Source organism: Budorcas taxicolor, chromosome 11, assembly GCF_023091745.1.
Source record: "Budorcas taxicolor isolate Tak-1 chromosome 11, Takin1.1, whole genome shotgun sequence".
Lineage (NCBI taxonomy): Eukaryota > Metazoa > Chordata > Mammalia > Artiodactyla > Bovidae > Budorcas > Budorcas taxicolor.
The window spans coordinates 134,294,029-134,310,956 of record NC_068920.1 but is presented as its reverse complement, the minus strand read 5'-3'; the positions used below and the strand labels follow the sequence as shown (position 1 = coordinate 134,310,956).

General features: G+C 38.4%; 1 protein-coding gene across 1 annotated transcript in view; it reads right to left on the bottom strand.

The window, feature by feature from the left end:
* The window catches only part of ITSN2 (intersectin 2), an 84,640-nt gene extending 67,963 nt beyond the window's left edge, over positions 1-16,677 (bottom strand). The window contains exons 1-13 of the mRNA XM_052648268.1: positions 16,649-16,677; positions 16,403-16,527; positions 13,181-13,244; positions 12,285-12,448; positions 10,741-10,947; positions 10,515-10,611; positions 9,313-9,452; positions 6,540-6,603; positions 5,846-5,983; positions 5,296-5,381; positions 4,329-4,591; positions 3,352-3,501; positions 573-713 (exon numbers count right to left, since the gene is read on the bottom strand). Coding sequence (XP_052504228.1) covers positions 573-713; positions 3,352-3,501; positions 4,329-4,591; positions 5,296-5,381; positions 5,846-5,983; positions 6,540-6,603; positions 9,313-9,452; positions 10,515-10,611; positions 10,741-10,947; positions 12,285-12,448; positions 13,181-13,244; positions 16,403-16,527; positions 16,649-16,677 — 1,668 coding nt within the window. The remainder of the gene's footprint in view (positions 1-572; positions 714-3,351; positions 3,502-4,328; positions 4,592-5,295; positions 5,382-5,845; positions 5,984-6,539; positions 6,604-9,312; positions 9,453-10,514; positions 10,612-10,740; positions 10,948-12,284; positions 12,449-13,180; positions 13,245-16,402; positions 16,528-16,648) is intronic.
* Positions 16,678-16,928: the final 251 nt, after the last annotated feature.

Below are 16,928 nucleotides of genomic sequence, written 5' to 3'. Positions count from 1 at the left end.
AGGGATAAGGGGGAAAGCAGGTGTAAATCAGACAGGAAATGTTATTTGGCCTCTTGTCTACGTCTGCTGTGAGAAAGTAAAAACATTATGTTAATTACTGTTAGTCCTTACAGAAAAACACATTTGATTAAGAGGACTCGAGATGCAAAATGCTTTCAGGGTCTCTTTTCTGCACAAATAAAGAGCAGAATTACCAGGTCCCTGAGGGCATATTTAGTAATAATATTCTCACCACAATTCTGAAAGAACAACATTAGGTCAAAATTTCCTAAAAGTAGTCACAATAACCTTAGTTTAATATATATTTATGTATGTATTTATTAAGGACTTAAAACACAAAGTAGCAAATGCCCAGGTAACGTATAAATATTAAGCAGAATTTAGCCAGGTGTCAGGCAGAGTTTTAGGGAGTCCATGAGATTCCTGATATTCCACAAGGTTGTGTATGTCTACTATCCTTTTACAAAGGAGGTCACTGGAGGCTCCAAGGGGTTCAGGACCCCCAAAACAAGAAACCGCTAGATTAGGAAGAGTTATTTATTAGTAACTGCTCACAGTGAAGGACAATTCACCTGAAGCTCCTGTTGAAGCTGCTTGATTTCCATGATTTCCAGGTCACACTGCTTATCCAGAACTTCCAGCTCGGTCTTCTGAGTTTGCTTTCTGAGTCGGACGTCTTGAAGTCTGCCTGAGATCTGCTGATGTTTGCCATTCTACGGGAAGACCATATAAATACACAGTTACATAAAATGCTACTAAGACATGCTCCCATCAAGAGAATAATATTTTTATTTAAACTGTAAATGTCATTTGTCATTTATATTCACTCTAGGATAAATGTCTAAAACCAAGTTAACTCAAGAGAGTGATTAGCAGGAAATTCTTCTGTCCATGGAGTTCTCCAGGCAAGAATACTGGAGTGTTGCCATTCCCTTCTGTGGGGGATCTTCCTGACCCAGAGATTGAACCCAGGTCTCCTGCATTGCAGGCAGATTATTAACCGTCTGAGTCACCAAGGAAGTTCCTAAGATAAATGTCTAATACCAAGTTAACTCAAGAGAGTTATTAGCAGGAAATGTACCATTCTGAGTATAAGAGCCTTAGATGTTAAATGAGAAAGCACAGACACAACACACTGAATTTTGTTTTCTGAACACAGCATTCAGACACTAATTTTTAATAATAAAATATTAAAAAGTCTCAAAAAATAATGAGGAGGAGAGGGTGTTAGTATGTGACATTTAGGGTTACCTTCTCTGAACTTCTATTTCTACCTTCAACACTACCAGCTAATTCCTCTAACTAAACAGTGTCCACGACTTCCCTGGTGGCTCAGAGGGAAGCCACTCTCTGGTTGGGAAGATCCCCTGGAGAAGTGAATGGCAATCCACTCCAGTATTCTTGCCTGGAGAATCCCATGGACAGAGGAGCTTGGCAGGCTACAGCCCACAGGGTCGCAAAGAGTCGGACACAACTGAGCAACTTTTACTTCATTAAACAGTGTCCAGGAGGGCCTCTCTGGCCGTGATACTCTTCTCCTATAACAATATTCTTTTACCCTTCTGAGAAGAAAAAAAAAAGGAACAAAAAATAGCAGAGATTCTCAGTAGAAGCTAAGAAGAAGCTAAAGGTGTTATGGGCTGAATCGTGTCCCTCCAAATTCATATGTTGACTGTATTCTCAGTGACCTCAGAATATGACCATATTTGGAGGCAGGACCTTTAAAGACTTCACCTTTAAAGAGGCGATTAAGATTATATGAGGTCAGATGGGGGCCCTACTCCAATCTGATTGGTGTCCTTGTAAGACGAGAACTTCTGAACAGAAAAGAGACAGCAGAGATGCACAGGCAGAGAAAAGCCTGCGTGAGGACACGGTGAGAAGGCAGCCATCTGCAAGCCAAGAAGAGAAGCCTCAGGTGAAACCAGGCATGCTGACTCCTTGATCTTGGACCTCCAGCCTCCAGACTGTGATAAAATTAACTTCTGTTGCTTTAGCCACCTGGTCTTTGGTATTTTGTTATGGCAGGCTTAGCAAACACAGGGGGGTGAGGAAAAAAGAGGCCACTGGTTAAAAATCACCAATAATGAGGTTTTTACTGAAAAGTCTGTTTCATATTTGAGAAATATATGTTGAAGGGAATATGCTGTGCCCATCCTGGAGTTCATGTTATTTTCTTCAGCAAATATAAGAATAGGCTCTGGGCTTTTCCAAACTCTGCACATTAATCTGAGCTACTTGCTACTGTTTGGTGTGTTACTCCAATTCTTGGGGGGGATACACAGTCTTAAGGATTCCTCCCATTGTATTTTGAAGAAAAAAATATATAGTCAACATAATGGTTCAGACAGATATCCACATAGCTACACAAAGAAGTTACAGTTTTCAGGACTGTTCTGTGGTACTATGGCATGCTTAATAATTGTGGTATGCTTTTCTACCTATTTGAAGGCAAAAAACAGTATCTTTTTGATGAAAGATACTATGACTTTTTAAAAAATGTAATTCATCAGCCAAATAAAACATCAGATTACAATTAAACAAGATGCAAATATGGTTCTACTATACATAGCTACATATGTATTTTTTGCAAAACCCTACTATACAATCAGGTCAGGTTTATGGAACTTCAGAGCTGTAGTTGAGTAGCATGCCTTACTCAGAACCTTTATATCTTCTCATCCTGCATTTCAAGCGAAGTCTTTTAACACTTTGATGCCCCAATATCTGATGTGTGAAAACTGATAAGCATAATGGCCAATATTAATTAACAACCATAGTCTTAGAGAAATGAAAGAAACTGTAAGAGATCATTTAGGTCAGCAGTTTCTGATCATTTTTTTTTCTTTTTAGCAGTAGAATCCTTTTCTCCCAATCAAAGCTTTTTCCCCAATAAAAGTGCCACAGATTAATGTGGCGATTCTCTGTTGTGAAGTGTGGGTAGAAGTGGGAGAGGAGACACTGTCCTGCCACCGTGGCTCCTGTCTCCCACCTCTTGCTTATCCTTCTGTAGACCATTTTCCAGTGTGAAAAAATGAAAATCATTGCACCAGCACAAAGTTTTACTTTACAGATGCACAAAGTGAGGTACAGAAAAGGGAAATGTCTTACCCAAGAGTACACTGCCTATCCACATCTAAACTAAAACCATAACACAATTCTCAAAGTTTTGAGTCACTATCCTTTTTTAGTAAACTATACTGTCTAGACTGTTAAAAAGCACATATAAAAATATGACTAATTATATTAAGATGTAATATATTCATGAGGTAGATTTAAAAAACAGTAATAATTCTCAACAAGTAACTCTTGCATCATTCAGATAAATTTCACTTAAATCTATAAGCATACCAGTGCTTCCAGCTCGAGATGGAGGCTCTTCTTTTTAGAGTTTAACCTGACAATTTCTTCCTGTTCTCTATTCCTTCGACTGAGAAGCTCCTGCCTACGAATTCTCTCCCATTCTAAACGACGTTGTCTTTCAAGTTCCTGTTTTGCGGCCTGAAAATAATGAACCAAAGTTAATTTTAGAATTAACACTTTTTGCATCACTCAAAAACTGATGAGAGGAGAAAGTAAAGCTGAGGCAGCATTTAGCACTGAGTGGACTTGCAGTCGAAGGGTAACTGGGCAAACCCATTGCTATCAATGGACCTAAAGACGTCCACAAAAGCAAACTCATCCACCAGACTATCTGACTGCTTCAAGCACCATCTTCTTGCTGCAGTTACTTTTCCCTTAATAAACAAAAGGACAACTGCATGCATATAGACGTTAGTAGGAATAACTGCACCTTTCTTCTGGTATCAGGGAATAAAAAACTTTTATTGACAATTATTTCAGTGGCACTGCAATTTACATGCACAGTCCTTGAAAATACAGCCAGGCCTCCCAGGGACCCCACACAGCAACATTTATCCCAAGGATCTGTGTAAGCTCACCCTCTTAATTCCTCTCAAGGCTTTCTTTCTGCCTCTCCAATTACTTGACTTTTTACTCTGGATCCTAAGCTTAGTTTCATTTAATGACCTGATCAACTGACTTCTGGCTCCTCACTCAACTCAGCTTTGTGACCAATCCTGCTCTGATTGAGATACCACCTACAGATATGCTTTCTCTACCAGCTGTCAGCCCTGGAAACCCTTCATAAGCAAGTACCCTCTTGTCTTCACAGGGGAAGGAAGATTCAGATTCATACAGGGTAAGAATGAATGAATGAGGCTGAGAAAAATCAGAACAAAAAGTACCCTCTTTTATCAAATGAAATGTAGCCACTTATTAAAGGAAATGATTTCCCTGGAAATAAAATAACTTAACAAAAAAATAACCTCTCGTCTTTCTATCTCTTTTCTCCTTTCTTCTTCCCGTTGTCGCTCCAATTCCCTCTGCTTCTCCAAGCGTTTTTCTAATTCAAGTTGTTTCTTCCATTCTTGTTCTTGTAGCTCTCTCTGTTTTCGTTCCCATTCTTCCTTTTCTTTCTGGGCTTTGCGCTCTGCCTCCCTCTGCTGCTGCTCCATCATGGCCTGGCGTCGCTTCTCCAGTTCCATGTTGCCCCGCTCATAGTTGGCTTTCCGCTTGTCCTCGAACGTAACTGAATAAGGTACAGCGTAAGCACTCTTCAGCATGAAGCACCTACCAAACCTATAATCTGGTTTCAACATCCTCATGCCTTGTGGTCATGTGAACGTAATTTCTCTTTGGATACTTCTAAGGATAATCTTAACTCAAACATAAATAATACAATATTTATTTTCTTATAAGAATATTCATTTGGGGAAAAAACTCATTCTGGGAAAAACAAATCACTAAGTTTGAGTCCGTGCAAGAGAAAAATAATTTTACTATTCCTGCCAATAAAAATACTTTTCAATTTTTTTCTCAGCATTTTCTTCAAGGATAACCAAAATTGTATGGCTCTATATTTGTTATATGCCCATAACTTTTTAGCATTTTTAAATATATACACATGTACATTTTCAACCAATATTTAAACTTTTTTTTAAAGCTCAAGATTTCATCATAAAGCTTGCTGTAATGCTTTTTCCAAAAGTGGGAGACATTTTAAATTGGACATCTAGTACATACACTCTTGCCAAATACATACGTCAGACTCTTCTTCTCAGTTTTGACCGTATTAATTTTACTGATGTCAAAATCCATCCTATTCATCAAATAAGTTTCTCATATAGCATTTAATATATTAAGAAAGTTAAAATTCTAAATATTCATTTCTACTTCACAGTTAAATTTAAGAGCATTCACTATAAAATACACAACTTGGACATTCAATGTTACCTGGTAATTTTTTCTGAGGTTCCTCTTCTTGTGTTTTCTGATATGAAGGCAGAGTTCCATTAATGGAATCAATCTGCTTTCCTCCTCTAAGAAAGGCAAACAACAAATAAATTTAGCATTATGAGATCTGAGAATTTTAGACCAGACTATATAGACTACCAATGACTATAGCAATTTAATATTTAGCATATAATATTAAAGATATTTAAAACAGCATGGTCTATAGTTACACTGAACATCAGTATACGAATTATCAAGCCAGACAGATCTGGATTCACATCATGGTTCAACCAGTTGCTATTCTTGGGTAAATTTATTCTTAATCTCTTTAGGCATTAGTTTCCTTATCTGTAATGTAGTGAAAACACATACGTACTTCTTAAATCTACTCTCTTATCAGTGTAACTCACTAAATACCAAAATCAAATGGCAATGTAAATGCTTGATTTTTCCACAAAAGTAGAGCAGAGACGTCAGGAAATCCCAGAGTAAAAATTTTGTCTGTCAAAAATGATTGAAACAACACCCCTTAACCTTCAGAGACACTCACCTAAAAGATGGAGGGACAAGCTCAGGAGGTAAAGCCAGTGGCAATGGCTGTCCAGCTTTGGCCATATCAGTGAGGTGCATTGCAAGGATGAACTCCTCAGCTTTCAGCTGTCCATCACCATCAATGTCAGCCAGAGTCCTAAAGAAAGTATAAAATTTCACAACTCAGAAAGCCTATTTAGAGTAAAATATTTTCAGAAGAGTTCAATTTTTTCATTTTTAAAGCAAGAGTAATGACAAAAAAACAGCTGGGTTAATGTATTTTAGTAAAAAGTACGTACAGAAAAGTGAGCTAATTTTTGCCCTTAATTTCCATATCACCAAAGAGAGGAAAGAAATTTTGAAATGAAAAGGGAAATATTCCCTTCAAAAAGGTAGCTTGTCTTGGTTCATGGTTAATTCACTTATCAAATCACCTCATGCACAACACTGAAAATGAGATATTCTCTAATTCTCCACAGAAGGTATTACATAAAAGCAAACAAGTTTTACTTGTAAGATAATTAAATGCCAAATTCTCAAGGGTAACATTTTACAAAGCAATTTTATTTGCTTGCAGGTTTGCATTAACTGTCACACAGTTGCTTTTGTGGAACATTTTTGAGTCACGTTTACAGAAATGGTTTCTTTCTTATGTCTCATTAAAAATCATACAGAATGTCTAGTTAAAAATCATAATTAACGGGCAAACTCACCATATAGTAGCTAGCTGAGTTTGAGAAAGATTTGACTGAAGAAGAGCATTTCTAGCTTGAAAACCTGGTTTAGTGGGGGAAAAAATACATAAAAGAAGATTCTTTAGCCTCTTAAAGTCATGCAAACTTAAATAGCTGTACTCGTGAAATAACACTGCTGCTATCCTAGGATTTTACCATGCACGAGGCACTGAGCATTCAGTAGTCATCAAAATAAACACATCCCCTGGACCAAGGAGCTTAAAATCTACAGTCAGTAGAAGAATGTGCTCCCATGTCCTTCCAGAAGATAATGGTCCCCACAAGTGACTGACACAAAGGACTAGGCCAGTATTAGAGGCCAAGCTCCCAAGCACGGCTTTGCTTAGCATTTTCAGATCTGCTCTTATCTCTCTCATCATTTCTGTGTCTCTACTCTTCCTCTTATAAAGAACATGTAAATCATTCTTCAGGGATCTGTCCTGGGCACTCTGTTCTCTCTGCGCAGTCCTATCCATTTCTATGACTAAACAGAACCTGGAAGCAGAGGATTCCCAAATGTACATTCACAGCCCAAGCCTCTCCTTTAAGTTTAGACGTCTATATCCAATTGAAAAATTTATGTATGTATTTCACAAGCATATCAAACTAAGTACATACCAAACTACTCTTTCAATCCCCAACTAGGCCTCTCTTCCTAATCTTCACCCCAATCTTCTCTGTGAATGGTATCAAAGGCCATCCAGTAGCTCAAGCCAGAAATCAGAGTCCCCTCTTAACCCTCCCTGTCCTGTACAACCAGGTGCAACATCACTGTATGTCTAGGTCCTTCTCACCTGTGAAGTCAAAATTTAACGTCACCTTCTCAGAGAGGCCTCTGTCCGTTCTACCATTCAATATATTTCCTGCTTCTATCCTGTATATCTCATAACATAATCTGTAATGTAACATTTATTTGCTTGTTTACCTGTTTGTCTGTTTCCCCTATTATGCCAAGTTCTATGAAGACAAAAGCCTTGACTGCTGTGTCCATTAATGCATAACTCATGCCTAGTACCTAGATGCTTAATAAATGTTTGTGAAAGTAATGAATAAAATTGTAACCCAAAGTTTTCCTCTATCTTAGCTGCAATGGGGGCTTGCTTATATAAGAGCATCTGATAATAAAGACAGCTAACATTCATTGAATGCTTACTATGTATGGTAAACTGTTCAACTTCTTTTCTCTTCTCCAGTGAGACAAAACAAAAACATGTTTCCGTAACAGGCTCCTGATCTTCAATGAATATATTTCAGAACAGAAAATCCCTCTTGGCTTCAGAGGAACACTCACTCCTGGTAAGCCTGTCTGTGGCTTTTTGACCATGATGAATCCGGAGGCTTCTCTGGTAAAGGCCTCCTAGGTGGCAGAGCAGGTGCCACACCTCCCACTCTCGGGTGCATAAGCCACAAGCGCCAGAAGCGTCAGCCCTACCCTGCGTCCAGCCTGAGTCAAGGAGCACCCGAACAACCCCACACAGAAGGCATACAACTGCCAGCTCTTCCTCAGCAACCGCTTGCACTGCAAAGCCAGCACAGATGCTGCTAAATCCACAGCTTCACTCAACTTTAAACACAAAGATCTGGATAATCAAAGCAACATATTCTATACGGAACAGACTCAAATATACCACATACTGTGACAAGCAATCAAACGTTTATATAACTTTAAAATCTTTTCCATTCTTTTTTAATAGAAACCACATACAGGAAATACACTGGAAACAGCTTACAGCCTCACTCAATTAATTAACAATACTTAAAAGACTTCATATAAGATGTGAGATCTGTGGAGGTTTTTTTATGTTAAAAGGTAGATTGTTTTACAATGTTTTTTACAAGGTCAACCTCTGCTGTACAGCAAAGTGACTCAGTTATATACATACAAACATTCTTTCTCAGTTTCCTTTTCCATTATGGTTTATCACAGGATACCGAACATGGATGTGAAATACATTAGGACCTTGTTTATCCATGTAGTAGTTTGCATCTACCAACCCTAAACTCCCAATCGACCCCTCTCCTTACCCCCTCCTCCTCAGCAGCCACGAGTCTGTTCTCTATGTCTCAGTCTGTTTCCATTTGGTAGACAGGTTCATTTGTGCCATATTTTAGATTCCACATATAAGTGGTATCATATCTGATAAAGCTCTACTATAAATACTTTACTCTGTCTAAACTCTAAGTCATTGCTGAGTGAGGAGAGAGGGGCCAGTGAGAAGACCAGAATTCTACTTGCCTAGTACCCTCTGTTTATGTCCACTTCACCATTCTCAATTAGTGAATTTGGATGTTTGTTACAGCATGGACTCAGACGTCCCAGGGGGATCTCAGGTTATCTCAGTTTGATAGCCACACTTGGGTTGGAGCATTAAAGGGTGACAGTGTTCACGTGAGGTGTTTGGAAGGACAAGCAGAGAAAGACCCAATGAGGAAGGAGACTCTCACAGAAACTGAGCTGAGGCTTAATATCACACTCTGGTCACAGGAAGACAAGGAAAATGAGGTTTGACTTTCTCAAGGGAGAGGTCTTCTCAAAACATTGGGTGTGTATCTGTGTGTTTAACTTGATTATAAGAACGTTGAACTCCTACATAACTTAACCATTATTTGTATTTATCAAATGACTGCTATTTTTTTTGGATGTTAAAATTTTAAATGAGCTACAAAATACAGCTTCAAATAAAAGCTCTTCAATAGAAGTCCATAGAAAATCATAACTTCCTGACATTCTTAAGCACCGTATGCCACTTACCTGAGAGGTATCCACTCATGCTTTTGTCAAGACTGTTAAATTTTTGCCGATATTTTAATCTTGAAGGCTGAGGAACTGCCCACTCTGAGGTCCCAGTCTTGGGTGAATTCCCTGAGAGGGAAGCAGTTGAGGAAGTTGAGCTGTAACAAAATGTATTTAAAATTTTTGTTACTAAATAAAATACATTTAAACTTTATAAATGAGACACAATTAGAATCCTTCCTTCTATAATATAACAGTAGTTGCTTTTGTATATGATATTGAAAAAACAATCTATCTTTACGGTATTTTAGGAAAGTAAATACCATACAAAGTTTCGAACTACCATATACCAAATACCTATCATGTGGCAGGCCCCACACAGTGCTAGGGCCTTTATAAATATTATGTATAATCCTCATCACAAACTTAAAAGATTATTACTGTCTCCATCCTTCATATGGGCAAACTACAGCTCAGTGACATTGAGAAAAACAAAGTTACACAATCAGTGAGTGTTTAAGCAAGGATACAGACATTGTTTTCCTGGGTCATTGTTTTAAAGAGTATTATTGTGATTTATACGAGGAGTGATGAATGAACATTGATGCTTTTGTGCTTTCTGAAATTTAAAGGATACTCAATTAGTAGTTTTTGCTCAAGAAATAATGTGTAATGATCATGAGATGTTTTGAGAAATTTTTTGAAAGGAAAAATATGGAGCTTTGGGCAAAAAATTGACTGATTAAAATATAGCAGGATATTTTTAGTTTACATAAGACAAATTTTTCAGAAGTAAAATACCACAGACAGTTAATAATTCTAAAAATAAAATTATTTTACGTGAATTACAAATAGTAAATTTACCTATAGTATTTAGATTTGGCCATTAGAAAGTAAAAATTGGGTAGCTCCAAGTTTAAAAAACAAACAGCCATTTGTTAAATACGCCTTTGTTTGTTGTTTAGTCACTAAGTTGCATCCAACTCTTTTGCAACCCCATGGACTGTAGCCCACAGCCCACCAGGCTCCTCTGTCCATGAGATTTCCCAGGCAAGAACACTGAAGTGGGTTGCCATTTTCTTCAGGCGATCTTCTCAGCTCAGGTATCAAAAACCTGTCTCCCCTGCACTGGAGGTGAATTAGGCAAATTCTCTACCACTGAGCCACCTGGGAAGCTCTTATTGAAAGCCTAAAAAGTTGGGAGTTTTAAGTATTCATACCTACTAGATCCTAAATCAATCAGAGACTGGGCTTTCTGTATATTAGCACCACCAAATCCTCCCATCATCAGACTGTAAGATGACGTATGAGGCAATGCTAAAAAAAAGAAAAAGGTTCACATTAAACAATTTCACAGAGTATGAAAAAAAATCTGTATCTACTGGGATGCAAATATAACAGTTTCTTCACATAAAAATACTGACTCATTAGACACAAAGCACTTACTTGAAGAAGAATAAGGAATGGATAAAGGCTGAATGAGACTGGTGGTTCCATTTGGTAATGATGAAGTGCTAACGGAAGGCACTAGGGGAGCAGGCATCATTAGGGGAGGGAGGGTGGTCCCTGAAGTCGCCGAGGACAAGGGTGTTGCTATGGGTGCAACTGGAGGCAATGACTGAGGAATGGACAGATTGGGCATGCTTCCCATTCCTAAGGACAAAACAGAACACATTTTCTGGTACTGGTAAACCAATTTTAAAACACAGGACAGAAAACAAATTTACAGTACAGTGAGCAGCTGCTATGTTACAGAAACACTGTGGGCAATATCAATGGATTTAAAAACTTCATTAAAGCAAGCTGGATCCAGCAGTGTAGGAGGTAAGCTACTGCTTTTAATATCAATATTCTGACCTGTGTGAACTGAGGCAATGTCTATTAAGAAGCTAAAATTATTTTCTAGTATCATGAATAAAACTAAGTAGGCCTTTTCCAACTACCCATTAGTATTCTCAATGAGAGAATGTATCACCTGATTGAATGTGGGTTTTTGTGTAGCGATAATAAATACAGTGCTGTTGAGTTCACATGCTCACACACACACACACAGACACACACACACACACTCCACAAACTCTTCCCTCCCCCGCAAAGGATGTTCTAAATTCTACATACTTAAGGAGACCCATTTAATCATACACATTATGTGCAGGAAAAAAAGCATGCCATCTGTTTCATTTTTCTTATATGCAACACACATATGGATTCAAGGACAATTATTTAAAAGGGACAAAGTGATGACTATTTGTTTACTAACTGCAGAATACAAAGTATACTATATTAATATGATTACACAATGATTTGGTATTTATCTCTAGAATTCAGTGCAAGAGTGAAAGAATTTAGCATTTTAAGATCTAACATCTGGAGTGGAAGACCACGGTTCAGATATAAAGAGATTCTACTTGAACGTTCCAATGAGTGCTCCTCACAAATAATTAGTAAGAAAATGGTTAATCAAAATTAATGGAAGATTGGTGATCTCAGATGAATATGTAAATTAATTAGCACAAAGTTTCCAACTTTTAGCCCTAAATTTGTCTGGCAAATTAACCTTTAAAGAAATTTCTACTAATGTATAATTTTAAATTACTCCCCAAATTAAACCATTTTGAACTTAAATTGTTCATATTTTTTGTTATGCATACAAAGTATGGAGGAAACTAAGTAAGAATAATATTTAGGATCAGCTATGACTAGCAGGATCATATAATCTATCATCCAACCGGGAATTATGAAAGGGAGCACAAACCAGACTAGATGCCAGAACAACAGGCATAAATCACACTGTCCCTGGGAAACCGGGACACGTGGACTCCTGAGCTATGACAGCGACCTTAACACTTCTAATCTCAGACTTGAAAGTTAACTTGGGAGTCCGGGGACTGTCATTTTACACCAACAAATCCTTTTCTGATTCTCAAACATTATGCCTAGGAATCAAGTTTAACTATCAGATATACTGAACTAAATTAAGAAACACATACCAAAACGAGCAGAAATTAACGGAGAGAACATAGGAGGTTGTTTCATAATAGGAGGAAGAACCACCGGCAACTGTTGGCCTTGAAGCTTTAGTTTGATGAGTTTCATCGCTATGGAGAACTCCTGTTGATCCATCTTCCCATCCTTGTTCAGGTCTGATAAAGCCCTAAAAGGACGATGCGGCCGATGGAGTGGTAACATAGGATCAGCATTACTTTTGTAAATGACATTGCATTTACACATAGATAATCACTTAATTAAATTTGAGTGTATAACAAAAAGCTAAAACCTGTACAATAATACTGACCAAAGACAGTATCTAATAAAATACTATGAGTCTATATAGACCCTAGATACCTTTGGGATGAATTCCACTGGTGCAAATGTAAAGAAACTATACAAGAGTATAATCATTCTAAACAATTTGTTCAATATTTACCAAATGCCTGCTAAGTGCCTGGCCCTCTGCACTGGAGAGAAGGGTGGAATAGGGGTTGATGTTTATTGTCAATACATTAGAAAACCAAAACCTTAGATATTATAAAGAGCAATTTCTTCAAGGTAGGAACAAGGGAAGGGTGAGCTAATCTGAGGCTTAAAGATGATGAAATAAATAACTACAAAATAACATAATGAAGGTGGAGACTCTTGCCAAATTACAAAGACATGTTTTTCAACAGAAATGTATACATCTCCTTTCTTTACAAATTCTAAGGAAATCAGAACTTTGTCCTACAGAACAAAACCCCAATTGATTTTCAGTCATTTACTCACTAAAACTTATTTTCTAAAAAGCTGAATACTCTTACTTATTAACAACAAACTACAGGTAAAAACAACTTTATGTTAACACTAAGTATTAAAAAATTAAGTTCATCTACAAAAGAACACATTTTACCATATTTCAGCTAAAATGGGAGCCGGCAGGCCTGACTGTAAGAAAAAGGTACGGGCTTGATCACCTGAAGGCAATAAAAACAAAATAATCAAACAATGTATTAGTAAATGGAATTACTTTGATGTCTCTGAATAACAAAAATGGCCACTAGTAACAATTCTATTGATTTAAATTCCAATTATTAAAGAAAAATTATTTATATTACTTTAATAAGACACGAGGTATTAAAACAAAAATGTCACAACTGAAATATATGCATTAATGAAATGTAAGTGATGAAAGATCACATTATTCATCTTAGTTTTCCCTCCTAATTGGGGTCTTACTTGATAATAATCCTATTTTGTAAAATTTATACCTAAAAGCACTATTCCCCAGAAGAACTCTAAATAAAAAAACACCAGGTTTGGGGAAGGTACTCCTCATGGGTATCTGACAATCCTGTATCTCCTGCCGTGTAAGCCAAGAATGTAAGGTCCTAACAGCTCTCTGCCTGGATAAATTCTCAGAACTGGGTTTGCTGTGAGCAGTTTTAAAGGAGGAGGTAATGTTTTCCACTGGGATAGAGAACAAGTTTGCTTTCTGCTTGCTAAAACATGGTGGTTCTGCGAGGCTGAGTGTTCCTCTTCTTTAACACAGCCACGGCATGTACAGCATCCTGGGCTCTCCGCATAGGCCCTGTGTGAACCAGGGGACAAGGGAGACAGAGAGAAATGTGCTGATGCTCGGGCTGCCAGCTGTGCTATCACAAAGAGTGTCCTGTGTCTCTGACTTAGGAATTCCGGGTATTCTGCCAGCATTCAAGAGACAGTAACAGACCAAATTATTACCTTGTAAGCAGGGTAATCAAATCCCTACCGGGAAACAAGTTAAGGTAGTTATTATTACAGAAGTACAAATATCATTACACTGTAATGGTTGACCCAGATAATCACGATGGTGTGATCACTCATCTACAGCCAGACATCCTGGAATATGAAGTAAGGGGCCCTTAGGAAACATCACTACAAACAAAGCTAGTGGAGGTGGTGGAATTCCAGTTGAGCTATTTCAAATCCTGAAAGATGATGCAGTGAAAGTGCTGCACTCAATATACCAGCAAATTTGGAAAACTCAGCAGTGGCCACAGACTTGAAAAGGTCAGTTCTCATTCCAATCCCAAAGAAAGGCAACGCCAAAGAATGCTCAAACTACCGCACAATTGCACTCATCTCACACGCTAGTAAAGTAATGCTCAAAACTCTCCAAACCAGGCTTCAGCAATACGTGAACCATGAACTTCCAGATGTTCAAGCTGGTTTTAGAAAAGGCAGAGGAACCAGAGATCAAACTGCCAACATCTGCTGGATCATGGAAAAAGCAAGAGAGTTCCAGAAAACTATCTATCTCTGCTTTATTGACTATGCCAAAGCCTTTGACTGTGTGGATCACAATCAACTGTGGAAAATTCTGAAAGAGATGGGAATACCAGACCACCTGACCTGCCTCTTGAGAAATCTGTATGCAGGTCAGGAGGCAACAGTTAGAAGTGGACATGGAACAACAGACTGGTTCCAAATAGGAAAAAGAGTACGTCAAGGCTGTATACTGTCACCCTGCTTATTTAACTTCTATGCAGAGTACATCATGAGAAACACTGGGCTGAATGAAGCACAAGCTGGAATCAAGATTGCTGGGAGAAATATCAATAACCTCAGAAATGCGGATGACACCATCCTTATGGCAGAAAGTGAAGAACTAAAGAGACTCTTAATGAAAGTAAAAGAGGAGAGTGAAAAAGTTGGCTTAAAGCTCAACATTCAGAAAATGAAGATCATGGCATCTGGTCCCATGACTTCATGGGAAATAGATGGGGAAACAGTGGCTGACTTTATTTTTTTTGGCTCCAAAATCACTGCAGATGGTGACTGCAGCCATGAAATTAAAAGACGCTTACTCCTTGGAAGGAAAGTTATGACCAACCTAGACAGCATATTAAAAAGCAGAAACATTACTTTGACAACAAAGGTCTGTCTAGTCAAGGCTATGGCTTTTCCAGTGGTCATGTATGGATGTGAGAGTTGGACTACAAAGAAAGCAGAGCGCCGAAGAATTGATGCTTTTGAACTGCGGTGTTGGAGAAGACTCTTGGGAGGCCCTTGGACTGCAAGGAGATCCAACCAGTGCATCCTAAAGGAAATCTATCCTGGATGTTCACTGGAAGGACTGATGTTGAAGGTTTGGGCCACCTGATGCGAAGAGCCGACTCATTTGAAAAGACCCTGATGTTGGGAAAGATTGAAGGCAGGAGGAGAAAGGAACAACAGAGGATGAGATGGTTAGATGGCATCACCGACTCAATGGAGATGAGTTTGGGTAAACTCCAAGAGTTGGTGATGGACAGGGAGGCCTGGTGTGCTGCGGTTCATGGGGCTGCAGAGAGTTGGACACGACTGAGCAACTGAACTGAACTGATAATTGTTGAGAGGATGTATTCCAAAGTCAGACCTAAAGGTTTCCAAGCTCTGGTATTGTTCAGTTGCTAAGTTGTGTCTGACTCTTGGTGATTTGATGGACTATAATACACCACGCTTCTCTGTCCTCCACTATTTTGGGGAGTTTGCTCAAACTCATGTCCATTGAGTTGGTGATGCTATCTAACCATCTCATCCTCTGCCTCCCTCTTCTTTTGCCTTCAGTCTTCCCCAGCATCAGGGTCTTTTCCAATAAATCTGTTCTTTGCATTAGCTGGCCAAAGTACTGGAGCTTCAGCTTCAGCATCCATCCTTCCAATGAATATTCAGGGTTAATTTCCTTTATGATTGACTAGTTTGATCTCTTTGTTGTCCAAGGAACTATCAAGAATCTTCTCTAGCACCACAATTCAAGAGTATCAGTTTTTGAAGCTCAGCTTTCTTTATGATCTCTCAGATCCATACATGACCACACTCAGTCGTGTCCAACTCTTTGCTGACCCCGTGGACTGTAGCCTGCCAGGCTCCTCTGTCCATGGAATTCTCAAGGCAAGAACACTGGAGTGAGTAGCCATTCCCTTCTCCAGGGGATCCTCCCGACCCAGGGGTCGAACCCAGGTCTCCTCCATCGCAGGCAGATTCTTTACATTTTGAGCCACCATGGAACTTATCATTAAATAGTACAAATTGGTGGCAGTCAAATTAAAACTAATTATAGGATATTTCATGAAAAGGAGCATAAAATCACAAATAAAATAAGAACACAAACCTGTTATATAACCTCCCGAAGGTTTGAGGTTATCAAACTGCTTGTCATGCTTAGTCCGTTCTTCAGAGGTAATAGCCCACATGTTTGGCCCTCCTGAAACATAAATGAAAGACAAAGATATTATACTGCATATATGAGAATGCTTAAATACAATTCCAGAATGTAAACATGAATCACAAATGCTCCTTTATTGACAGTCCTAATACTGGAGTGACACAAAGGAAAAATCTCTATTCATAACCATACCTAGTATGGTCCTGAAGCTTTTCATTCATCACCCAATTAACATCTACTTGAACAACTGCTGTGTACCACTCACTGGAAATGGGCAACAAGCTAAATACTAGAACTAAAAAGAGGAATAAAGTATTGTTCCATCCTCAAGGAAGTCTTACTCTAGAAAATGACTATCAGCACTTACAGTGTTAATCTGTGAAGCATCCTAAGCAGAAACATATACAAAGAGCTGTGCTAATCTTGAGTCAGAAGCATCAGTGATGAGCTAACAGGAAAGGTAAGACTGAGG